Here is a 20,975-nt window from a genome sequence, read left to right as displayed (position 1 = left end):
CTGGGCCGCCTCCGCAGTCTCCGCCGGGTTGGGACCTCGCTAGGGGCGGGGCAGAGGGGCCGGATCGGAATAACTCGGTTATCAGAGCGAATTGAATTAACTTCTTCACACGAGCGCCGCCAGGCCTGCCTCGCCTCCCTTCCGCGGGGCCGCAGGTGGGGAGGCCCGGGAAAGGGGTCGGGACCCTCAGGCCTCGGACTCTGTAGGGACCGAAGATCTGGTCCGGGGCAGGATGGGGACACCAGGGATAGCGTCCCCGCGCATCCCCGCTCCACATAGATAGAGCCCTAAGAGGGCGGCGGGGACCCTTCGGGGTGGGGGTCGGGGCGGCTGAGGGCGGGTTCTGGGCCGCCCAGGCCCCGCCCCCCCGGAGCTCGCCCCGCCCCGCCCCCTCCGCGGGGTCCTGCGCGTTAAAAGGCGCGCGGACCGGGCCGGCTGCACTTGCGTTGCACACGGGCGGAGTGCGGCCGCGACGGGGCGGGCGGACTCTCGGGCGCTCAGAGCTAGCCTCGGGTCCTCGGAGCCTGGCGCTCGAACCTCCCTTCCGACCTCCACCCGAACCCCGACCCCGACCCGGCCTGGCCCGGCCCCCGCCCCCGCCCCCCGGGCCGATGGACTACTCCTACCTCAATTCGTACGACTCGTGCGTGGCGGCCATGGAGGCGTCCGCCTACGGCGACTTTGGCGCCTGCAGCCAGCCCGGCGGCTTCCAATACAGCCCCCTGCGGCCCACCTTCCCCGCGGCAGGGCCTCCCTGCCCCGCACTCGGCTCTTCCAACTGCGCGCTTGGCGCCCTACGCGACCACCAGCCCGCGCCCTACTCGGCAGGTGAGCGCAGCCCCGGCCCAGCTCTCCCTCTAATTCCTGCAGAATCCCCGGGCCCACTCGCCAAATAAATTCGACTGTCCCCCTCAGCCGCCCCCATTCCTGCCTTGGCCAGACCCTCCAATGCCCCGAGAGACCCCCAGAATACTAGGTTCCCCTCAGCAAGCGTGAGCCTCGCCCTCTCATCGCTCCTGTTTCTTTTTCTCGTTGCCAGATCTCTGTCTCGTACCTTTCAGGTGAAGGAAATAGATCCCCATCCACCTCTGGGCCGCTAACAAGTCCTTCCCCTCCCCACCTGCAAAGACTGATCACTAAACCTCTGCAAGCCCTGGATCTTTGAAAAAGGCTCCCAGCTCAGTCCATCACCCCTGCCCCACAAGATACATGACCCCCAGCAAGGACCTCTGCAGGAAGCTGAGCTGCCCAGAGGGGAAGCTTCCTAGAGCCCCGGTGGCCGCCAGGCCCCTCCCGCCCTGTCTTGGACCCATCCTGCCTGGGCCCGAACCCTTCTGCAGCCACCAAAACCAGATCTAGTAGCCCGCAATAAAGGGGCCCGGGTCATTAAGCCACTTGTATTTCCCCATTTCCCTACAGACCCTCCCAGCTAGAGTCCTGCAGAACCCAGAAGCAGCTCCTGCATCCCCAAGATTTTGATCTAAGTCCCTGTCCAAACCCTCACCCTCACTGGGCTTCTCAGTCATCCCATCCCTCTGATTTGAGTCCCAGCTTGCCCTATGGAATTTTCTTATCTCTTTTCCTCGTGGTAAAACCACCGGGGACCCAAGTAGAAGACTGGGGCCTAAGGGCTGGGTGTGACGCCTGTAATCCCAGCACGGTGGGAGGCCAAGGCGGGTGGATCACTTGAGGTCAGGAGTTCGAGACCAGCCTGACCAACATGGTGAAACCCCATCTCTACTAGAAATACAAAAAAAAAAAAAAGCCAGGAGTGATGGCCCACGCCTGTAATCCCATCTACTTGGGAGGCTGAGGCAAGAGAATTGCTTGAAACCAGGAGACAGAGGTTGCAATGAGCTGAGACTGTGCCATTGCACTCCAGCCTGAGCAACAGAATGAGACTCTGTCTCAAAAAAAAAAAAAAAAAAATCCCTAGGGTGGGGATTGTGGGGAGAGATATGAAAAATGAGAACCAGGGTGGGGAGATTGGGTACCCTGAACTATGAGGGTAGGGATTAGGGAGAGGGGAGACAGGCTCCAGAGATACAGGGTTTTGAGACCAGGGAGATGGGGATAAACAGAGAGATGGGAGTAGAGGTGGAAGCACTGGGAATCCTAGGAGAAATGGGGACTCAGGGTTGGGGAGACAGATAAAAATCAGGTGATGGGACCAAGAGAGATTAGAATAGAGATGAGGAAGATGGGGTTACAAGTGGGGTGCTGGAGGCAAGAATCAAGGGAGATGGAGACCTAGAGAGATGGACAAAGATGGAGATTGGAGACCACTGATTAATATGATGATCTAAACCAGGGTTAGAGACAGGGAAGGGAGATACTGTCGGATACACTGTCTGTGGGGCAGTGGAGACCGGGATGGGTATAGGAAGAGAGTTGGGGGCTGAGTGTTGGCTTTGGAGGAGATGTGACATGGAGAAGGTGCCTGGGGAGGAAGAAGAAGGGCAAAGAGAAGATGGAAGAAGTCTTCTAAAAGAGAAGAGTGGCCGAGAAGGGGAGAATTGAAAAGAGATTCAAATGGAGGAAGATAAGGAAGAGGAGAGGCGAACATCTAAGGGAGAATGGGGGTCAGGGGTGTGGGGCAGGATTGAAGAAATGAAGCTTGGGAAGGGGAGAGGTGGATAGGTAGAGGGAGCCAAATCTGTATACAGCTGAGAGCCCGTGGGAAGGTTGGTAGTAGGGCTAAATGGAGGGCCAGTGGTAGGGTCTCCGTTGTAGAGCCTTGGCCCAGAACTGGGGAGTGGGGAGACTGGCAATGGTGATGAGACCTGACAGACATCCAGGGCCGGGGTTGACAGAGCAGGACCTGAAGTGAGGGAGCAGATGAGCTGAGAGACAGAAAGGAAGGGAGGGCTGGAGCCAGGGGCTGAATGGGGGTGCAGGGAACAGGGGGAGGTGGAGGGAACAGGGCATGGGAGGAGGGCGACGACAATGGTGGGGGTCTTGGCTGGGGTATTGGATTATGGTTTCCCTTGGCGGCTCTTGGGGCTCAAGTCTCCCTGATCTCCGTCTGCCTTTATCCCACCAGCTCCATTGAGTGATAGGGTGGACGCTTGGCCCCAAGCTGCCGGGACCTAGACGAGGGACCAGGCCAGGGGCAGGGGAGGTGCGTGATTGCCCCTGGAACTGGACACAAGGGGTTGAACTCTGCTTCTCACTCCCCCATCCTCGTTGCCCTCCCTCCTGCACATACCCGCAGTGCCCTACAAGTTCTTCCCAGAGCCGTCTGGCCTGCACGAGAAGCGCAAGCAGCGGCGCATCCGCACCACGTTCACCAGCGCGCAGCTTAAGGAACTGGAACGCGTCTTCGCGGAGACTCACTACCCTGACATTTACACACGTGAGGAGCTGGCGCTCAAGATCGACCTCACTGAGGCTCGCGTGCAGGTGCGTGTATGCACGTGTGTGTTCGAGATTGTGTGCGCCTGGAAGGAGGTGTGGGAACTTAATGCCTGACACCTGGGGGTGGGGGAATCCAGGCAGATGCAGCCCGAAGGCAGGGCGCAGTCCTAGGGTGTTTGGGCAGCCTCGGGAGGCAGCAGGGCCAGGACTTGGAGACCCTTGGGAGACCTGATCTGTTTAGCTCCAGGCTGCCTCCGCTTCGATTCAGGCTACCTCAGCTCTGTCTCACTCCTAGGGCAGGACATTCCGAGTGATGCTTGAGCTAGGAGGGAGGAGTGGGAGCCCCAGGAGACCTCAGGGCGGAGCTGAGGAGGAGTGGGAGCTTGCCAGTCAGCACCCCTGGGGTTCCCTACCCCGACACTGCAGCTTTGAAAACCCAGAACCCAGGAGACTGAGGTTGTGGCAGGCGCAGGGCCGAAGAGAGCCGAGCTAGAGCAGGCTGTTGTCTGTTTGTACAACTCCGTGGACAGATGTTCAATTCAGTTGGTACGCCTTGACTGGACGCCCTGGACAAAAGATTTTTCTGGTGCCCTAAACTGCTCTCCACAGCCCTGGAACACTCCAGGAGGGAAATCCCAGAGCTTCCTAAAAGAAGGAATTGGGGGAAGAACTTAGGGTGAGGGGGATGAAGGCAGGGTCCCCTCCAGGAGACCAAGAGTGCTGGGAGGCAGCGGAGTCCGCGGGTTACTGGATCCCAAGGGCAGGAACCCAGGGATCAGGAGGCAGGAGCCAGGGGAGCGCGCAGAAGGCAGTAGGCTGTGTACGTATGGAAGCGCCGAAGGCCCCTCCAACTAGTAAGAACGCAGGCCGGGTTCTTTCCGAACCAGGATCTCACTCGAGCTTTGCGGCCGCGGGCTAACCCCATGCGTTCTCCGGGCTGACTGGCCCCTGTGCCCGCAGGTCTGGTTCCAGAACCGCCGGGCCAAGTTCCGCAAACAGGAGCGCGCAGCCAGCGCCAAGGGCACTGCGGGCACGGCGGGCGCCAAAAAGGGCGAGGCGCGCTGCTCCTCCGAGGACGACGACTCCAAGGAGTCCACGTGCAGCCCCACGCCCGACAGCACCGCGTCGCTGCCGCCGCCGCCGCCTGCACCTGGCCTGGCCAGCCCGCGCCTGAGCCCCAGCCCGCTGCCTGTCGCCCTGGGCTCCGGACCGGGGCCTGGGCCGGGGCCACAGCCGCTCAAGGGCGCATTGTGGGCCGGCGTGACGGGCGGTGGGGGTGGCGGACCCGGCGCTGGCGCAGCCGAACTACTTAAGGCCTGGCAGCCGGCCGAGTCAGGCCCTGGGCCCTTCTCCGGGGTTCTGTCCTCCTTTCACCGGAAGCCCGGCCCCGCATTGAAAACCAATCTCTTCTAGCCGCAGGCCTCTGGAGGCTCCGAGCCTGCCCCCAAAGACATCCCTGCCCCTCCAGGACCTGACAGCCCCTCCCATCCTGGTCACCCATCTGGAAGTTCCCATCTGTCCCCACTCTCTACTCTCTCACCCCTGGATGTGACCTCCCCAATTCTGGAGACCAAGTCAGGGCCACTCTCGTCCTCACCCACCCTCTAGCTTGGCCTTCTTTGGAGACGGGATCACACGAGGCCTGTCTGTAACACAGTGCCCTCAAAGTGAAGGTCCTCAAGAAGAGGCACAGCCCCCTTCCCTGGCTCTGCAGAGGCTGGGTCCCCTCTTACCTTGGTGACCTCGAGAGTCTGCTGACTCACCCCTCGGGGCCGCCTTCCCTGGCTCTGCAATGGCTGGGTCACTCCTTACCTTGGTGACCAGAAGAGCCCGCTGCCCCACACCGCAGGCCCACCTGCCCTAACCCCACCCGTACAGAGGCTGGTGGTCGCCGGGATAATCAGTGGCCAGTGTCAGTTCGTCCTGTATCCCCTCTCTTCCCTAGCCCATTTGGCACAGAGTGGACCTGTTAGAGGACTGGAGGGGCTCAAGGAATGGGACAGAGGGGTTCCCTTTTTTCCAATTTTTTTGGTTGTCCTTTTTCTTTGAAAAACTTGTAATTTATTGAGGTGAGTTTCACTCAATCCAAATAAAACTTAATTTATTGAAGACATCACACCGAAACCCTTTTGAGTGCCCAGGATGGGGACAGGCTGCCTGCAAGACCCTGTCCCAGGCTGAGACCCACGAGGAACCTCCCTCCCCGTGCAGCCCTGCATCCCCAGCACAGACCAGGAGACAGTGAGAACTAAGCAAACTGGCACTTTATGGCTGAGATCCTGCCCCACCCCAACCAACCCCAATAATATTAAGGTGCCCTCCCTCCCCAAACCCACACAAAACAGCTTAAATAAACCCCAGCCCAGTTCTCGGGCTATTCCTTCATTTCCGGATGGACACCCGCCCCCACCCCCATCGGGAGAGGGGAAGTCCTAGCGGAGCTTCTCTCCTGTGGTTCAGGCCCGGTGGAGGGCCACAGAAACACCGGTGAAAGTGGGGTCCCAGACGTACCCAACTGGACCCCTGCGGGCAACCCTGGGGCTGGGAGGTGGGGTCCAGTAAAAGGACAGCACCAGAGTAACCAGGGTCCTTGGTAACCATGGCAACTGACCTTCTGCCCTGAGCCTAAAAAGGCCATGGACAGGATGTCCTCATTAGGGCTCCAAATGATTGGGTAGTGGGGAATGCAGATCCCCAATAAATAGGTACCCCAATAATAGGCAGAGAGATACTGCCCTGACCCTCATAAGTTTTCAACCCTGGGGCCATAGCTGGGCCTCTGTAGCAGGGAGGGGCACCGAGTTGGCAGCTTTGTCGTGCCTCCGCTATCACTTGCTGAGCTGCAGGGTGTCCAGAAGGAGGCGCTTGTGAGCCGGGTCCTGCACCCCAGCCTCCTCAAGGTCCTCCTCGGTGATGTCACTGTGGGGTAAAAGAGGCTGGGAGGTGAGATGGGCTAGGGGGTCCTGAGAGCACCAGCTCCACCCCCGGGGTCAGCCCCTCCCCGACCTGAGAAACTCCAAGTCGTCCCAGCCATTATGCACCAGGCCCTCCTCGTAGCGCTCCAAGCCGATGGCCCGCAGCCAGGCGCCCATGCCCGCCTCGCCCAGCCCGCTGGCCCGCCCGCCCTGCGGGCACGGAGCCTAAGAAAACAGGGCATGTCAGGAGGAGCTCAGTGCCCCCTATAGAAAAACCTGCAGACAGTCACATTCTGCCACATGCTCTGGGGAAAAGGGAGGGAAGGGCTGGGCTGCTTCATGTGTCTCCCAACTTCCTGGTGCTCAGTTCAGGGTAGAGGGGACATCCTGAGTGCTGAATGGTGCAATGAAATGGTACCAGTCTGTAGGCAAGCACAGTCCTCAGGCAAACCCAGCCAGCCACCCTGCTCCACACACCTCCTCTGCCAGGTCCTCCTGGATGCTCTCCCGGATACGGGGTGGAGGGAAGCTGAGGGGCCGGCCATAGTCAGAGGGCAGTCCCCGGGGTGGCTGCAGTTCCAGGGGGCCTGGGAGGAGTGCTGAGCGTGCAGGCCCAGCAGGGGTGTAGTCCACCTCGCTCAGCGTCTTGGCCATCTGCAGCACCGAGCAGGACCGGTCATCCCCACTGGCCACTTCTCCTAGGAAAGTGCTGGCTGGTGAGGGGCCTGGGGGCAGTGGGGGCCTTGGATGGGCCTTGGGAGGCGGTGGGCCACGGGCCTCACCCCCACCACGACCCCGGACCACTGGCCCTGGTAAAGGATCCAGGCTCGGGGGCAGGAAGATGGCTGAGTCTGGCAGTGGTGGAGGTGGAAAGTCTGGAGGGGGCAGAGTGCCTCCAGACTCCTCATCTGAAGAACTCCCCTCTCCCACACGAGGGGGTCGGTGGCGCCCAAGCTGTGGAGCAGGCACTGTGATGGCCACTTTGTTCTTGGTGGCAGGTGGGACAGGGGCCCTGGAAGGCGAGGGTGGCTCCAGGGGCAGCAGCTGGTGCGGGACCCCTTCAAGGACGTAGTAGGCAGGGTTATTGAAGCTGTTCTTGGGTGGGGGGGCCGCCAGCCCTTCTGGTTCAGGAGCTCCCTCTGACTTCAACCTGGGTGTGGAAGCAGGCTGACTAAGCCAGGACCCAGCAACCCAGATCTAAGGCAGTGGGAGCAGTGGGAGAACTGGATGAGAGTCAGAAGAACCCCTGGTCCTAGACTTTCCCATGACCTTGAGCACATCACCTGCCCTTAGTTTCTTCATCTCTAAAGTCAGGGGAAAGATAACCCTTTGAATAGATAACCCTACAGTCCTGTGCCTCACTTGCTAAGATTCTCAGATCTTTCATAACTTTATATGTAACCGTGAAACCGGAGCTTAAATGGGTCAGAATAGAGGTGCCAGAAGACAGGGCAAGTAAACCCTCTAATGAGAGGCCAGATTTGGAAAGCCTCTCAAGGCACCTGTGGTCAATCCACTGCAGAATCTTTCTCAGAGATTTAGGTGGGTCTTACTCAAGCCTGGGGATAAAACCCCAGTGACTGACAATAGCTGAAGATGAGTAAAAAGTACCAAACTGAACCTAGGAGTTTGTAAGTTTAAGCAACAATTGGATATAATTAGAAAGCAATCCTCACTTTCCCAAAGTGTGACACAGAGCACTAATTCCCCAGGATGGTAACAGTTATGTGGAAAATAAGCGTCCTGGCCCATTAAGTTTGGGAAACTATATTAAACAGAGTTGAAAAGAAGTTTCCTTCCTGTCCACATGCTCAGAGCTTTTGCTAATATTAATGTGCACTAGGAATGTCTAAGAAAAGAATCCAGAAAAAAGTATTTCCCAAACCCATTTGACCACAAACCCATTTCAAGTGGGGCCTCTTGCAGGACAGTGTTCCAAAGAAGGTACCCTGGGAAATCCCAGGCCAAGCCGTGTGCCTCCTCCAAACAGAAGGCTCAAGCTAGGTCTGTTTACATGGATGGAACTGTCTTAAAAACAATTTCCAATTCCATTTTAAAAGGCGGAATTGAGAGGAAAGGCTGACTGTGCTCCTTTTGACTCAGAGCCACACCTAAGGGTGGTCTGGCTGGCCAGAGTAGCCACAGGCATAAGGGCACAGCACTTGTAACCACAGGGTGGCAGAGCACCCAAGCAGCTGATGATCCCCAGACCGCCCCTGAGATCCTGCAGGGGATAGTGATGGATAATTGGGTGGGGGTTGGGGGCGACAGGTTCCTCCTCTCACCTGGGGGTCAAGGGCTCCTCCCGGGGAGCTGCTCGGGGTGGGGCTGGCGGCCTCCCAGTTGGTGGCGGTTTATCTGACTCTTCAAATAACCTGGAGAGCGGGCAGGAGGCCTCTGTGAAAGCTGGCTTGCGGCTCCCTGACCTGCCAGGGATGTACAGGAGAGGGGAGATGAAGTGGGGCTGACCAGACGCCCCTAGGTACCCTTTCACATGACATTCAACACAGCCCTAGCTCACCTGGGGTCCTGGCTGCCTCGGGACACAGAGGGGACTTTGCTCTTTGCTCCTGCCTCATCCTTATCAATGCTGATCCACTCTGAGGGGGGCAGGAAGGGAGACTCAGAGGAGACCTGGGCTCCTGGATCCCACAGACACCCACTGGGCCTGCTAGCCCTTTCCCAGCTATGCCTTGGAGCAGGACTATTCCCAGCTGTGGCTACAGAACCTCCAGGTATCCCAGAGATTCCAACATGCTCCCCCAACCCTGGTCCTGCCCTCCTAGATCTGTTCACACCACCCTATCTCATGTCCCAGTGGAGTCCCCACCGTAGAGCCGCTCACGGGTGCCCAGGCGCTCCGTGGGCACCCGCACCTTCATGGAGCCACGGATATTGCCTGTCTCCTCGCCGCGGTGGGACAGGAAGGTCAGGAACTGTTGGGCCGTGCTGCCAATCATGGACTTGAGTGCAACCACACACTCCCCTGAGGGGCAGATGGGACAGACCAGCAAATTACCAAGCCAATCTGGGGCCCTAGTGTGGCTTCTTCCTGTTCCCGTCAGCACCCCTCACCCCTCACCATAGGATTCATAGCCATCCATGGACTTGACTGTGAGCAGGAGGTGCTGGTCCTGCAGGTACTCGATATCAGCCAGAATTGGTTTGAGCTGGGAAGCAGGGAGGCCCAGTGAGAAACAAAGCCCAGCCACTTCCTCCTGCCCCTCCTGCACGCTGCCCCTGACACCACTCATTCCCCACCCTCAGGTCATCTGTGCTCACTCATACTCAGCTCTTCAGGGAAAGCCAAATCCTTAATGTAGAAGACACAGCCCTGTACGGGCCTTTTACAGCACTTAGCATCACTGTAACTAACTAATTTTCTGTGTCCTCAGTAGCCAACACAGGACCTGACATTTAGCAAAAGCTCAAGAAGCATCTCCTGAATTAACAAACTGCAACAAGGTTCCACCTCCCAAAATAAAGCAAAGACCTTTATCCTCACTCATCCACACACACACACACACACACACACACACACACACACACACACATACACACGTGCTCTGCTGGCCCCACACTCCCTCCCAGGCAGGCTCCCCAATAAATTATTCTGCACCCCTCTCTGTGCCCTCACCCATAAGCAGGGAACCTGCCCACAGCCTCACCGTGGGCAGCTGGCGTGAAGACCACTGCACTTTGAGGAAGTTGATGTTGTCACTGCTCTGGGCATCATTCTCAAAGCTCTTCTTGTATTCTGGGGTGAGGGTAGGAGACACCCAACTGAGTACCACCTCCCAGCTTCCCTTCCCCCTAAGTAGGGGGCTGACTGTTAGGGGCACCCTCTGGCCTCCCATCCCCCTTGGCCCACACCCAGCCCCTGCCCCGCCTCTGACCCTCCAGGCAGGTGGAGTAGAACTCAATGAAGAACTTGGTGCGGCTGGCTGTCTTCACAATGGCCTCGATGCTCTCAAACTCAATGTAGGCCTGGTCTGAAGTCTTTGAGAGCCCTGCAGGGAAAGGGAGGAGGGCAAACAGGAGGGCTGAGAGGGCATGAGAGGATCACAGGAGGAATGGGACAGAAGCAGGGCTCTGGAATTTGAAATCAGGGGTCCTGGCGGAACAGGAGGCAGGGCCAGGAGGGGCATCCCCAGTCCCAAGTCACCAATGGGGAAACTCCAGAGCCCAGACACTGGACCAGAGCAAAGAGACAACCCAAGGATAAAAGACCCATGGAAGAGGGTACTAGGGACCAGAATGCCTGTGGGATTACCCACCAACAACCTGCCACACCTCCAGGCATACTCAGGGACATACACGTGGCCCTAGGCAGACAAAGACACACAGATACATGTACACTCATGTATGCACACACATACATATGGGCATACACTTGTGATGGCCCAGGTGCATAGACACTCTGACACATCACACCTTCAGAAACACTCCTGCACTCACTGGTACACATCCACACACACACTTACACAGTCAAACCTATGGTACATCCCAAAGCCACCACCGGTGCCCACCCAGTTTATGCCACATCCACAAGCACATCTGGAACAGTCACCTTTCTTGGAGATGAACTGGGAGGTAACTCCAACCTCAAATGTCCCAAACACAGGAGAGTGGTCGCTGGAGACGATGTCATCAGTACAACCTGGGGAGTGGGGATAGGAATGGGGACTCAGGCGGAATAGTCCTGCCCTCTGCTCTCACCTCCCAAAGTTAAGGCAGAGTCCAGAGGGGGACTACCCCATATCTCCCATCACCCTGTCCGGGAAGCTCTGACCATAAGAATTGCAGATGACATGAGTTTCAGGGTAGGATTTCCACAGAATCCGATCACACCATGAGGGCACATTGGTCCGGACCTGGGGCAGGGGATGGCAGCATGGTTAGCACTGACAGCTAGGGGGCTGCTTGGCATGGACCCCACTTCAGAGTCGATGAGTCCCCATACTTCTATTACAAGGGGCCCCAGCACCCACCTCCCTTCTTGGATCCTCACAATACCCAGGATCACCCAAAGGTCTCAGAGGGGCCATGGAGGCTGGAGTGGTAGCTGCAGAGGCCCACATCCTTGACCCAAATTCTTGATTCGTCCCAGGCCTGGTGTCCCCCAAGGCCCATGCTGTTTTGGCTCACCCCAGTTGGTTTCTGCTTGTGCCAGGCATATGTGTCCCGGGAACCCCGCTCATAGCGGTAGGTGGGTGGGAAGGAGATCTCCTCCTCACCTAAGGAAAGCAGGGGACAGGTGGGGTTCAGGGCCCTGACACCCAGGGATACCACAAGCCTCCCAGCCCTCAGCTCTCCACCTGCCAGGCCCACACTCACTGAATCGAAGGAAGACCTTGTGCTTCTCCCGCTCCAGGTTGAGCTGGTCCACCCTGAGCAGGGGCTCAAACTCCTTCCTGCTGATGTAGTTCAGGATCTCCTGGGGTGGGGGACACAAAGGCTGGAAACTTTCCTCCTGAGCCAGAGCCAGGGGTGATAGCCCATGCGGTCCTTAGCCTCCCTACAGCCACGGCAGGGCCCTGTTCGCACCTGAATATCCATGTCCAGGCGGTAGTTGAGGTCCCCAAACCAGAAAAGGTGTGTGAAACGCAGAGAGATGTCAAAGGCACTGAGCTGCCGGTCGCCCAGTGAGAGCAGCCGCAGGATGTCCAAGTAGTTCTGGTTCCTCCTAGGGTGAGGGGTGCGGGGTGGGGAAGAGTAGATCCCCAGGGTCAGGGCCAGAAGACAAGGATAGGCATAAAGGGAAGAAATCTCGGGAGTCAGGGATGGGGTAGGGATCCGGGTCCCTGGGGACAAGGTCAGGGTTGGGAACAGAAGGGTCTTGAGTTGGGATAAGACAGCAGGGGGTCTCTGGTGACTACAGGAGGGTCATGGACTCAGATATGGGAGTGGGAACAGGCCTCAGGTGAACAGGAGATGGGTATGAAGAGAACACAGGAAAGGTGCCCCCTCACCGAGCCGTCTTCTCACTTCCTGAGGTAAGGTGACAATTCACAAAGCCAAATGAGGTGCCATTGAACATGAAGGAGACGCCCACAGCCCCCTTGTTCCCTGTTAAGGCAAGCAAGAGAGGAAGGCCCAGGTCACCCTCAGAGGGCTCCCAACTCTCCCTTCTGCCTCTCAAAGGCAAAGTGAGAGGATCCTCCTGCTGAGCCACCAGACGCTTTGATGTGGGCGGGCCCCTGCACACACCCACACCTTCCCTGGAGGTCCTCACTGGGCACAAATGGTCTGTATGGATGGCCTGAGTCTGTATGTATGTGTGCGTAGAGCCCCTGGAGATATCTGGGGCCCGCAAGGGTGAAGCTGAAAGGCCCTGCAGATTCTCAGCAGAATCTATTCTGGGAGAGGACCAGACCGAAAATCAGGAGACCTGGGCGCAATGCCTGGACCCACCACTTACTTGCTGTGTAACCTTGACAGGGCACCTCAACCACTCTGGGTTTGAGTTTTATCATCTGTGAAAAGCGGGTAATTATCCTAGCCTCGCCTTCCCAGGGGGGCTGAGAGAGATTTCGAATATGAATATGCTTTCCAAAGTTCAAAGTACCCTATATATGGGGAAGCGAAGATCACCAAAAACAGGGGATCCTAGGCTGGAGAGGAAGGAGAAGCCACGGACAGAGGGACACTGCCACCCTTGGGCACCCACCAGCCCTGCTTACCCAGGGTGTTGGCGATGCCAGTCTTCACACTGGACGTACTGACGTGGCTGATACGGTTCTCGTGCTCTGGCTTGACCAGCACCGCCACCTTGATGTTCCACAGTGATTGCATGGCAATCTGGGTGGAGAGTGCATGATCACCACTGCCCTGCTGCACCCACTGCCTGCATTTCCCCCTGGACGATAGATAGACTTTTGTGTCCGTCACGGGATAGGAAGGCTTGCCACCCCTCTTCCTGAGGGACTGGAGAGAAATGGTTCCTCTCGTGGCGTGAAGGACCCAGGTCAGATCTCCCAAAGGATACGCTCTGGGACCAGAGAAAAAGCCAGTGAGGCTGTGCTCCTAGGGCTGCCCATGAAGTAGGATAGTTTGGAGGTGGTGTGTGAGGACAGGGGGCTGGACAAGATGACCCTCCTCACCGGGCGGTAATCCAGATCTGTAAGCTCCTTGAGGCCCCCGCGCAGTAGGTCCAGCCACTCGCGGTCGCCCACTGAGTTCTCCTGGGTCCCAAAGACATATATGTCGTGGGGTATGGTCACTGTGACCTCATCCAGGGTCTTTCCCAGACCCTTCGATGTGAACCAGGATGTCACATTTTTCGGAGGTGGTACACTTCCTGGAGGTGAAGGGGGTGACGTGGGTCTGGAGGGGTTAGGCCCCTGCTCTGGGGCCATCCCTCTCTCCCGCCCCAGCCCCAGCCCAAGCTTGTGCCTGACCCATGTTCCAGGTGCCTATGAAGACAGAGATCATGTCTGGCTCATCCTGCTTGGAGTGCTTGTTCTTCATGAGCTGCAGCAGCTGGCAGAAGGCCTCCCGCTTCTGGGGGAACAGCAGCCACTCAGGAGCAGGTAGGCATCCCAGAAGCCCCCCTTCCACCGGGATACCCTACTAGGCAGCTCATGTCCATGAGGAGAGGGTCTGTCTGGTTCTCCACTGTATACCCACTGCTCAAGCATGTAACAGTGCTGTAAATGTCATCCACCCTCAGGCCACCCGTTCTCAACACTCTCACCTGTCAGACCCACCCCTGCCAGGAGGGATGGCATGCCTACATCATGTGTTCCTTCTGTTCCCATCCAATGGGAAGCACCCATGTGAGGACCCTGGCTGTCCCCAGTGGCCTGGCCCAGCCTGCTGCTCACCCGGGCACTGACAAAGATGAAGTCCTTGCGCTGAGTCCGGTCCTTCTCCTTTTCAAACACAACACCCAGCTTGTTCTGGACACGCTGGGACTTAATGAGCTGTCGGACTAAGGCATACAGGACAAGTCACATGGGCCTGTGCCCCTAGGCCGGGGGCTCCCCCCTGCCCACCCCTCCCAGGTCTGGCCCTGGCTCACTGCGGTCATGCGTGAAGGTGGTCCAGTCCTCCTGGGAGTCCCGTTGTCTCCGCAGTAGCACCAGCCGCCCACCCTCCACATCCACGCTCAGCGTGAACTTCTGCGACTTCCCGATCTTGGTCAGGTCACCCAGGGTCACATCTAGCTTCACCTGCAGGCCAGGTGGGAGGCTGCTGACAAGACCTTGGGGCAGGCAGCACCCCAGTCCCCTCCAACCGCCCTTTGACCCATGAGGCCCCACTGCCATGTACCTCAAAGGCCTGCACAGGGATGGTCTTGGCCTTACGTGTGGATGGCTGCGGAGCCGGGGGTGCTGTGGAGCTCATGTCCTGTAGGGCCTTCAGGGCCTGGAGGGAACCAAGGGTAGGGTGAAGTCAGGGGGCACACCGAAGCCTGGGGCAGGGAGGGACACAATTGACGCTGGGGCCAATGTTAAGTTGTAGACTCAAGGTTGAGATCAGTGCTAAGCTAATGACAGTGGCCAGTGAATTGGCAGGCAAGGGTCAGAGGTCATGCCACCTTCTTCTGGATGCCTGACAGGAAGTCCTTTAGCACTGACAGCTTCAGCACCAGGCTCTCTAGTTCCTGTTCCCCTGTCTGTGGCAGGTTCTGGAGGGGGAGAAAGAACCAGGCTTGTATAATAGTTACCTAAGCAGAGCCTCCCAGCCAGCTCCAGAACATGAACCCACCTCCCAGAGGTCTCCCTACAATCCCACCTGCTGCTGCAAAAGGCGGGTCACCATGGGTGAGCTCTGCTGGTCAAACACCTTGGACAGGATCTCCAGGCCTGACAGGACCTTGTCCACCTCACTAGGGGAGACATCAGGTCAGAAGAATTCCCACCCAGACCTAAGTACAGGGAAGGGGGCGCTGGGTGTAGCCTCCACCTCACCACAAGGATAAAGGGTACCAGGTGAGGAAAGTCAGCAAGCAGTGGCTAGTTGACTGTTCAGGGTCAGAGGTCAGGGCACCTGTACAGCCAGGGAGCAGACAAGCACAGGTCAGAAGTAAGGGTAATGCACGGGGCTGGATGTCCCAGATACCTGTGCAGCCTCCGACACGAGGTGGCGAGGGTACGGGTGAGGTGGGGCAGGTGACTGGCTCCACCCCTCACAGCCTCCAGGTCCAGCCCGTAGCTGCCTTTCAGGTACTCGTGTGAGACGGTGCTTAGCCCATTGGGAGCACTTCGGGAAGGGGTAAAGAAGTCAGTGGAGGTCCTGCTGTCCTGTCCCAGCACCCCTGCCCCATCCCTAGAAGAGACAGTATTTGTGGCAACCAGGGTGCGATGAATCAGGGTATCTGCCTCTGGGCTGAGGTAGGGTGGGGGCCCCTGGTGAGGGCTTAGAAGGCCTCTCCTTTAGTAGGAAAACAGTTCTCAGAGGAGAAAGGGTCTCCTGCTCAGTGGATGGGGTAGGGGTCTTACCTCTCAGCAGCTGGAGTTGTGGGAGTCTCAGGGGTTGGCAGGGGACTGCTGGGCCCAGTGTGGGCAGAAATGCTGGTAGAGCCAGAGCGCGGGGGCAGCGGGGGCTTCTCATCCTCCCCATCTGTGGGCAGGGGTCAGTGGGCAGCTGTCTGGGCCTCCCACACACGGTGGAGTAGGAGGCATAATGCAGCTGTAAAGTGACTTCCATGGAAAGAGGGATAAAGGGCGCCGGCATCATGGCCAAGGGCAAGGGGGCTAAAGGAGAGGTAGGGTTGAGAATCGGGATGGGAAGAGGCAGGGAGAGCCAACGGACAGGGGCAGGGAGGGGACCCACACATTAGTACCTGAGGCATCCCGGTCATCTGGAGGGTCCGGCTCCCGCTCCCCCTCTACAGGAAGCAGCAGGGCACATACAAGGCCCTGGTTAGGCTGGGCGTATAGGCCGATGAGCTCACCCAGGGTCTGGAAGCGGCGCACAGGCACACCTTGCGAGGTCTGTGGGCCAGCAAGGGTGGGAGGAAGGGTCAGCCAGCTGGTCCCCAAGCCCTAAGCTGGATCAAGGTCAGGGGTCAGGGGCCCAAGGTCCTACCTGCACAGCCAAGAAATCTTCTCCATCAGGCAGGATTCGATATGTGTGCACATGCTTCTGATACCTACACCAAGGCAGGGCCAGAATCTGTCACCCCCAGGCTGGGGTCTAAGACCCAAAGCACCCCTTCTTCCTTCCAGCAAGCTCAGCATCCCAACACCCTCAGCTTGGTTTCCCTAAACCCACCTGCCCAGACTGCACAGGGTTAATGATGGGCTGCTCCACTTCCACCCTCCTAGTGTTGCCAATAAGGGCAGGAATGACCAGAACACCCCCCTCTCCCCACCAGACCTACAGACTCCACACCCACCACAGGGCAGGGCCCAGGAAGCAACAGGCAGCTCTTTTGTGGCCTCCACAGCTGTCTAAACAGCCCCTCTGGGCTGTGGTACCAGTCTGGGCCCCCCGCCAGAGTAAGAGTCTTCAGAAGCCTGGTTAGCCTCTGTTTGCACACACAGGCAACATGCTAATATGCGTGTGCCTCCTGTGTTTATGCTGCTGTCTGGCTCTGCCGGAGTCAGGTATGTCTAGAGCAGTTTTGCCGAGGAGTGTGGGGGCATCACCCTAGGCTTTCCCACCAAAGAGGGCCCCCATGGGAGACCTGGGCCTCTAGGAGCCCCAAGCCAAGGAGGGGCAAGAGGGATGCTGACAGACGGCAGCCGAAGCTAAACAGGTGACAGATGAGCCAGGTGCATACTCAGTGGGGGATGGAAGATCCTCTGTCTCCACACCTCAGGGCGTGTTTCCCCCAGGAGGAGTCACCCTCGGTGTTGGGCAGGAGGGAGGTGAGGACCCCCCACACCATGGCCCCCTCAGGGGCTCTCCTGGCTGCTTATGGTGGTGTCTGCCTGTGACTGGGTGTTCCTTGGTAGACTATTATAAACACTGTCTGTGTTTATTGCAATAGCATACCATTGACTTAATCCTATCTGTGACAGGCTGGGTACCCAGTGTCCTATAGATCTTATTTAATTCTCACATTTTTAAGCAGATATTATTATCCCCATTCTCCAGCTGAGGAAACAGGCCCAAAGAGGAAAAGTGATTTGCCTAAGGTCACAGAGTAAGTGAAAGGTGGAGTTGGGATTTTAAACCATGGCAGAAGCCAGGGCGGTATACTGGCCTGCTGGTCAGATTGCCTGTGACTGCTGGGGCCAGGGCGTGTCTTGCATGTTATCCATGAGCACCCGCAATGTATATAGGTAAGCAAGTGTGTGTGTGTATTAAGCAAATCCAAGATATTGCCCTCATCTGATTGCCGACCTCTGATCCTTACCCCCAGGCTCTTGAAATTCAGGGAGGAGCCAGTCAGCTGGCAAACCTGAAGCCCCCACTCACAGTGAGACCCCCTCACCCCATTCACAGTCTCCCCTGGCAGTGGGGCCAGGATTCTCCCCCTACTGGGACAATAATGTTCATCACCCAGACACAGGCCCCAGCTGTCCCCCTCCCACTCAACAGCTGACCCAGCACCTGCCTCCCTCCCCAGCCTAATTAGGGGGTATGCCTCAGAGGGGGCTGGGAGACAGGACTCGGAGATATTCATCTGCCTGGTTTGTCCCTCCTTAGTCTCCCCCTACTGGGCCTCAGACTTGAGGCATAAGCTGAGACTTATAGGGCCCCTTCCTTACTGGGTCAATTGCCTAGGCGAGAGTTTTTCAACCTCCATACCACTGACATTTTGGATTGCAGTTCTTTGTTGTGGGGGACTGTCTTGTGCACTGTAGAATGTTTAACAGTATCCCTGGCTTCTACCCGCTAGATGTCAATAGCATCATCCCATTTGTGACAATTAAAAATGACCCCCGGCTGAGCGAGGTGGCTCACACCTGTAATCCTAGCACTTTGGGAGGCCAAGGTGGGTGGATCACTTGAGGTCAGGAGTTCAAGACCAGCCTGGCTAATATGGTGAAACACCATCTCTACTAAAAATACAAAAAATTAGCCAGGCTTGATGGTGAGCGCCTGTAATCCCAACTACTCGTGAGGCTGAGGCAGAAGAACCGTTTGAACCCAGAAGTCAGAGGTTGCAGTGAGCCACGATCATGATACTGCACTCTAGCCTGGGCAACAGAATGAGACTCTGTCTCAAAAAAAAAAAAAAACTCTCCCCTGGTCTAGGCTAATGTGCCCCCTAACCAAAGATGTCAGGAGAACAAAGGCGTAAGGAACCGACATTGGGAGAGGAGTTTGGGAGGGAGTTCACAGGGCTAAGAAAGATCTAAATAACTAGATCTAAATAAAGCAGCCCCCCCAGATTCCCACTCACTACTCCCACTGAGAGGCCCATAGAAGCCAACTGTGTCAGACTCCAAGGCAGGGGGTACAGGGCAGGGAGAAGACTGCAAAACCATAAGTGCTAACTCACCCCAGCACCACTACCACACTTGGCTGACAGGCACAGTCGCAGGACCCAGCCCACTCGGACAAGCGCCAGGTCTAGCTCTGCTCTCAGCACTCGTAGCTCAGGGGGCTAGGACAGCCAGATAACCAGGGTTCAAGCCCAGAGCCAGAGTTCAAGCACTCACTCATTGGTTCATAAATAATGGCAAGGTCCCATACAGCCTCAGCCCTTGCTTCCCCAAGCTTTCCTCTCTACACCACCCACCACCAACCCCACCAGCCATACACAGCCAGGCAGAACCCCAGAGCACAGAAAGGAGCCCTAAGGAAGCTGCCGGGCATCCCCACACACCCTGTCAATCCCTCTACCCGGACTCCCTCTCCTGCTCACCACTCAGTCCCTATCCAAACGGGACTGCGCACAACGTGGAAGGCACATCCTCTCCCCTGCTCCCTGGAGGATGCCTGAAGGGGTCTGCCAGGGAATGCCCGAATTTTTTGTCCATCACAGCCATACTGGGCCGCAGAACCCCACATCCTCTGCCCTCAAGTCTCCTGAAAGTGCTCCAGCACACAGCAGGAAGTGCCCCTGCATCCTTCCTCAGACCCAGGAGAAAGCCAAGGCCACTACTCGCGGTTGGAGGCGGGTCTGGCATCCCACCGCCCCAGGCACCCTGACCCGGGCCCTCCCCGCACACCCAGTCTCCGCCAGCCCGTAAGGAGCCCCCCGCCCCACTCACAGGACGCAGAGCGCGAAGGCCCCCGCCACGCTCTCGCTGTCTCGGACCAGGAAGCTGCCATCTCGGCCTGCCCGGGCCAGCAGCTCCTCCGCTGCCGCGCGGCTCAGGTCGCGGTGGTACCAGGCGGGGGCCTGGCTGCCCAGCGCGCCCCCCGGCGCTGCGCCCCCCGGACCCGGCGCCCCGCAGGCCGAGGCCATGGCCCGCGCAGGGCTCAGCGCTGCCCGGGCCCGCCGCCCCGCGCCATCCGCCCCGGGACGCTAGGGGCTGAGGCTGGGGCTGGGGCCGGGCCCGGGACGCGGGGCCCGGGCCTTAGGATCCGTGGGCCCGAAAGAGCCGAGGGTCGGGACTCCGCGCTCCGCGGCGCAGGCCGCCTCGTTCGCCGCGCAGCCGCTACTGCCTGCTGCGCCAGCCTCAACTTGAAGAGAAAGAAAAGTTTGTTCAGAGGGGCGGGGGAAGGGCGGGAGCGGAGCGCAGAGCCGGCGGCCGCCCCCTCCCCCTCCGCTCGGCCCGCAGCCCTGGCTGCCCCTGCCCCCAGCCTCCTCCAGCCGGGACGGTGCCCCAACCTTCCCGCTGGGCCTGGGATCTCCCAGACCCCACGATGATCCTGCCTCCATCACACCCGAAGAGATCCAGTCCCCAAACCCTCATCGAAATCCAAGTCCTCCCATCCTGGTCCCAACACTTCGGGATCCAGGCACCCCCCCGGAAAATTCAGCGCTCTTCAGTTCTCCCAATGATATGACCCCTAATGCCCCATAAAGGTCTGATTCCATTCCACGGCTTTTCCTCTCGGCCCCGGTACAGCTTGGCTGCATCGAGTTCCCAAACCTGCGAAGGATCCAAGATGACCCCCCCAATCCTCTTCCCTCCACCTGTGCGGGCAGGGCCCCCCAACTCCCAAGAAACGCAGCCCCCTAACTCCGCGGGGTCCGGGCTCCGGCAAATCCCACGGGAAGATCCCCTCCAAGGAGATCCGCTCCCCCAAAAGAGGTGCGACATCCTCAAGCCCCTCATGCAGCCCCTCCCAGCCCGGCAGAGCCCTTCCCCCACTCGGCCAAGTTCCCCCAGCACCACCCCCAACACCCGCAGGCCGGGCCTTGGCGGGGTTCAGCAGTCCGAGGTCAGGAGGCTTCCCTGGCCCGTCTAGGAGAAAGTTCCCTCCCGGGATCCCGGCCGCCGCACGCAGACCCCCACCTCCCGGGCTGCTCCGGCGCCCCCTTCCCCGGACAGCGTCCCTGAGCTCCCGGCGGCCACTTAAGATGGCCATCCGCGCGCGCCCCCGCCCTCCGCGCCGCCCGCCCCGCCCCGCGCCGCCCCGGGGACCCGGGGAAAGCACCGCGCTCCGCCTCACCCGCCCCGCGCCTCGGTCCCGGAGCCGCTGGCCCGCCGGGTGACCTAGGGCAATTCGCGGCGCGGGGCTGAGCCTCAGCTTCCCGCTCTGGAAAATGGGGATCCTGTGTCGAGGGCCGCCTCTGAGGGCCGGGCTCGTACCGCGCTCGGCACCCGGCCTGGCGCCCCGCCCGCGCTCCCGAAAGGCGGCTATTTTTATTATTAATTAAGGAGGAACGAAGGTGACAGCTGTGTA

The 20,975-nt window shown here is 58.7% G+C and overlaps 2 protein-coding genes across 5 annotated transcripts; one reads left to right on the top strand and one right to left on the bottom strand.

The window, feature by feature from the left end:
- The first annotated feature begins 611 nt into the window (after positions 1-611).
- Positions 612-4,770, top strand: PHOX2A (paired like homeobox 2A). 3 transcript variants are annotated; one of them, XM_064365579.1, is made up of 3 exons: positions 612-828; positions 3,215-3,401; positions 4,293-4,770. In XM_064365579.1, the coding sequence occupies exons 1-3, from the start codon at positions 612-614 to the stop codon at positions 4,768-4,770; spliced, it is 882 nt and encodes a 293-aa protein (XP_064221649.1). The 3 variants fall into 3 exon arrangements, with proteins under 3 accessions (XP_064221649.1, XP_012312324.2, XP_064221650.1); XM_012456901.3 differs by having other exon boundaries at positions 3,215-3,402; positions 4,318-4,770; XM_064365580.1 differs by lacking the exon at positions 4,293-4,770 and adding an exon at positions 3,888-3,952 and having other exon boundaries at positions 3,215-3,406.
- A 671-nt stretch (positions 4,771-5,441) lies between these two features.
- Positions 5,442-19,805, bottom strand: INPPL1 (inositol polyphosphate phosphatase like 1). 2 transcript variants are annotated; one of them, XM_021675090.2, is made up of 28 exons: positions 19,391-19,805; positions 16,308-16,371; positions 16,063-16,213; positions 15,719-15,839; positions 15,339-15,479; positions 15,012-15,105; positions 14,815-14,904; positions 14,547-14,642; positions 14,296-14,446; positions 14,099-14,205; positions 13,673-13,775; positions 13,376-13,572; positions 12,956-13,073; positions 12,245-12,341; positions 11,820-11,958; positions 11,610-11,709; positions 11,421-11,509; positions 11,065-11,146; positions 10,843-10,932; positions 10,169-10,282; positions 9,941-10,029; positions 9,355-9,442; positions 9,103-9,258; positions 8,794-8,872; positions 8,558-8,698; positions 6,750-7,422; positions 6,364-6,497; positions 5,442-6,276 (listed from the first exon to the last, which is right to left on the bottom strand). In XM_021675090.2, exons 1-28 carry the CDS (start codon positions 19,585-19,587, stop codon positions 6,186-6,188), a joined length of 3,792 nt encoding a protein of 1,263 aa, XP_021530765.2. In that variant the 5' UTR covers positions 19,588-19,805; the 3' UTR covers positions 5,442-6,185. The 2 variants fall into 2 exon arrangements, with proteins under 2 accessions (XP_021530765.2, XP_064221332.1); XM_064365262.1 differs by lacking the exons at positions 5,442-6,276; positions 6,364-6,497; positions 19,391-19,805 and adding an exon at positions 19,042-19,270 and having other exon boundaries at positions 6,549-7,422; positions 15,339-15,545.
- Positions 19,806-20,975: the final 1,170 nt, after the last annotated feature.

Source organism: Aotus nancymaae, unplaced genomic scaffold (genome assembly GCF_030222135.1).
Source record: "Aotus nancymaae isolate 86718 unplaced genomic scaffold, 86718_ANA_hifiasm-v0.15.2.pri h1tg000059l, whole genome shotgun sequence".
Lineage (NCBI taxonomy): Eukaryota > Metazoa > Chordata > Mammalia > Primates > Aotidae > Aotus > Aotus nancymaae.
The sequence above is the reverse complement of the archived record's forward strand: the minus strand, read 5'-3'. Positions and strand labels throughout refer to the sequence as shown.